Here is a 4,017-nt window from a genome sequence, read left to right as displayed (position 1 = left end):
CATTCTTCCAGCATCTTTTCATTTGTTCTGCGTCTCACAAACGTTCTTCTTTGTGATCCAAACATCTAGAACTCCACACACTTTTTTTCCAGTCGTCCTCTGTCCAATGTCTGTGTTCTTTTGCCCATCTTAATCTTTTTCTTTTATTGGCCAGTCTCAGATATGGCTTTTTCTCTGCCCTGAAGCCCAGAATCCTGCTGCTGCCTCTTCACTGTAGATGTTGACACTCATGTTTTGTTGGTACTATTTAATGAGGATGCCAGTTGGGGACCTGTGAGGTGTCTGTTTCTCAAACTAGAGACTGTAATGTACTTATCTTCTTGCTCAGTTGTGCAACGCGGCCTCCCCCTTCTTTTTCTACTTGTGTTAGAGCCTGTTTGTGCTGTCCTCTGAAGGGAGTAGTATACACTGTTGTAGGAAATCTTCAATTTCTTAGCAATTTCTCGCATGGAATAGCCTTCATTTCTAAGAACAAGAATAGACTGTCGAGTTTCACATGAAAGTTCTCTTTTTCTGGCCATTATGAGCGTCTAATTGACCCCACAAATGTGATGCTCCAGAAACTCAATCTGCTTAAAGGAAGGTCAGTTTTGTATTTTCTGTTCTCTTTTCAGATGTGTGACCATGATTGCATAAGGGTTTTCTAATCATCAATTAGCCTTCTGAGCCAACGAGCAAACACATTGTACCATTAGAACACTTGGTGATAGTTGCTGGAAATTGGCCTCTACACACCTATGTAGATATTGCACCAAAAACCAGACATTTGCAGCTAGAATAGTCATTTACCACATCAGCAATGTATAGAGTGTATTTCTTTAAAGTTAAGACTAGTTTAAAGTTATCTTCATTGAAAAATACAGTGCTTTTCCTTTAAAAATAAGGACATTTCAACGTGACCCCAAACTTTTGAACGGTCATGTAAATAACCCTGTATATATACAGGGTTATTCAACAGGGTATTTACATGGTTATTTATATAGATGGATATTTATATACATAAAACTATTGCACTGGGTATCAAATATAAAGAAGCAGGTTATTGTACAGGGTATTAAATAGCAATTGCTCATAATACATCAGGTGAAGGTCTCAGACGTTTTTATGAGATTATTATTAGCAGAACAAACAGAGCCATAAAGACCAACCAACACACTATATAAATCACAGACAAAGTTGTAGAGGTTTGTAACAGAATTGGTTTATAGAACCAGTATGTCAAGCTTTAGATCTGACAAGTGAAAACCTACATAGATACTGGGTATCCATATAAACTGACAGCTCGGCCTAGGATAGTCCTGTCAAGAGGCAGTGAATGTCTGACCCTCGATAGACTATAGCCATCACGAAACAAGACATTAACCCTTTATAGGGCAGGTTACTGTTTTTGATCACTTGCATACCCCTTACATTGATATTATTTTTTTGCCATCAAAATATCCATATATTTTGAATGTTACAAAGGAAATAAAGTCTTTTCCTGGATTCCAAGTAACACTATTCGCCTGAAATTTTGATTTTCAAAGTATTTCACTCACTGCCCTATAAAGGGTTAAAGCATTTTTTTTTTCAGTAGAGGCAGAATCAACTTCAATTGGAAGATGTATGAAGCTAAAAACTCTTAATGATCAATGGCTCCACTTGAAAGTTTACAAATGTTCTCTTTCCAGTCCTACTGAGGTTGAACTATTTATCAAACAGTGATAAAGAAATTCTAGATATCTTAATATCTCAAAGTTGTAGCAAACGGTGGTGACAAGTGTGTAAAAGTTTGAAAGAAGTGAATGCTTCTTCAATTCTTTCCTCTACCCGATTTACCTCTGTTTACAGGAAAAAGTATTGTTTTATGGTTAAAAGTATTTTAAGCAATTAATAATCTGTGCTAAATTTCTTCAGCCTAAACACTTTGTGTCTAAACTTTCACCCTCCCTTTTTGGGGCAGGTTTCGCTTGGTGCAGAAAACAGGACAAGCGTGTACCGCTATTGCTTTTAGCCTCCGCAGGACAACAGAGTTTCTTGTAGCTCTGGCTGACTACAGCATCAAATGCTTCGACAAAGGTGAGATGAATTCCTGAATTTCCCACAATTCAGGAGTTCTGTCATTAAAATTATATTTCATACACCATATAAGTCCATGCTAATATCTTTTCTCTCTGTGTGTTTTAACTCAGACACCAAGCAGCTGGTGAGTTGGATGCGAGGTCATGAGGGAGCTGTTTCATCCATCTCCGTCCATAGCTCAGGCCGCTACGCCATCACAACATCATCAGACACAGCGCAGCTCTGGGACCTGGACACCTTCCAGAGGAAGAGGAAGCTGAACATCAGACAGTCTGTTGGCATACAGAAGGTAAATAAGCTGTTAGAGCACCTTTAAACCGTAGATCTTTAGTAGTTGTTTTCACAATTTATATTAAGCCTCAAAGAAATTTAAAATAAAAAATAAACGATGCATTTTGGTAATCCAATCTCAGAAATGTAATAATATTTTCCTTGTTGCATTGCATGAAATGTCCTGTTCTTCATCAGCTCTTTGTAAGATATCATCTTATAAAGTCGCCTTTAATTCAGATTCATATGAAAGGCCTTTGAGTTTAGATGTTCAGCTTCAAAAGTTATTTAGATCTATGTTTCTGCTGAGGATTTACTTATTCACTTCAAAACCATAAGTGGTATCAATGTTTACCTGGTTTTACTTGAAAGCCTGCATTGCAATCATCCTCAAATAATGTTTTAAATCTTTATGCATACTACCAGACATTCAGTGAAGTTAAGTCAAGTACTTGAAGTCAATGAATATTACAAATAAGACCCAATGTGGTCTTTAGACCAATTATATTTCATAATTAAGTTATATTGCATTATTCTAGGTAATTCAAGCAGACTAAGGTTATCATAAGAACTTACAACTCTTGTTTATCTGTGTGACATAAATGATACACAGTGTGATGCGAGGAGCTTTACAGGAGGAAGGTAGGAACACACAGGAGAAAAAAATCTGATGCATAAAAAAAAAAAAAAATCAAATGTGTTCAAAAATAATAGGATGCATTTACAGATTAAAAAAGAAACTTTAAAGTTATATTTAAATAATTAGAAATCTGATTAACTGCAGAAATGTCTAACGATTCTAGGTAACGTGCTGAGCAATTAAATATTTTCAGTCCTGTTTTAAAGGGGCGAACAGCTGCTGTGAATCTCAGGTTTTGAAGACGTTTGTACCTGAAGTGAGAAACGTGGTTTAAGTCCTAGGAACACTGAATGAAGAGGTCTCTGATGATCTGAGGGGTCTTCATTGTTTATATCTGTCCATTAAATGCTGACAAACAGGCAACTTTTGTTGGGACTTAAGGACTAGGTTGATTTGATTCATTTTTACGGCTTTTATTTAGTTTTCTGGTAGCAGCACAAACGGAAACCTGAACTGAATCCCTGACTTTTTTTTGTTGTTGTTTGTTTCAGTTTTCTTTAAGATTGGACTCGGACTCTGAGGTCAACAGCTCTGTATCTAAATCCTGTTCTTGTGTTTAGGTGTTTTTCCTTCCCCTCAGCAACACCATCCTCAGCTGTTTCAGTGATGACTCCATCTTTGCCTGGGAGAGCGACACCCTGTTCTGCAAATACCAGCTTCCCGTTCCTGACTCTGGACCCAGAATCTCTTATAAGGCCTTTGCTGTCACACGGTGGGTCCCTTACAGCTCCACCCGCTCCCGTATTGATTTTCTTGACTATTTTCTGAGTGTTCTCAGGGTTACGTTAAGGGTTTGTTAAGCTTCTGACGGGTTAGAAGCCATTAACCTGCCCCTACGTGTGTGTTGTGCTAACAGTAATGGTAAAAGCCTAGCTGCAGGCGGCCGCTCCAACCTGTTACACCTGTGGTGTTTGGAAAGCCAGCAGCTGGTCAGGGTGATCCAGATGCCAACTCAGGTCCGAAGTGTCAGGCAGCTGGAGTTCCTGTCTGACAGCTTTGATGGAGGAGCCAGTCAGGTATGAAAACAGAACCTGGATATTTTACAC

At 38.2% G+C, this 4,017-nt stretch overlaps 1 protein-coding gene across 2 annotated transcripts in view; it reads left to right on the top strand.

Annotated features, from left to right (window-relative positions):
• tbc1d31 (TBC1 domain family member 31) overlaps window positions 1-4,017 on the top strand; it is a 15,275-nt gene that overhangs the window by 2,635 nt on the left and 8,623 nt on the right. For both annotated transcript variants that reach the window (XM_015377208.1, XM_015377207.1), the window contains exons 3-6: window positions 1,943-2,058; window positions 2,172-2,350; window positions 3,532-3,683; window positions 3,828-3,987. In XM_015377208.1, the coding sequence (XP_015232694.1) occupies window positions 1,943-2,058; window positions 2,172-2,350; window positions 3,532-3,683; window positions 3,828-3,987 (607 nt within the window). The remainder of the gene's footprint in view (window positions 1-1,942; window positions 2,059-2,171; window positions 2,351-3,531; window positions 3,684-3,827; window positions 3,988-4,017) is intronic.

Source organism: Cyprinodon variegatus, unplaced genomic scaffold (assembly GCF_000732505.1).
Source record: "Cyprinodon variegatus isolate N-32 unplaced genomic scaffold, C_variegatus-1.0 Scaffold149, whole genome shotgun sequence".
NCBI lineage: Eukaryota > Metazoa > Chordata > Actinopteri > Cyprinodontiformes > Cyprinodontidae > Cyprinodon > Cyprinodon variegatus.
This window is presented reverse-complemented; position numbering and strand designations above follow the sequence as displayed.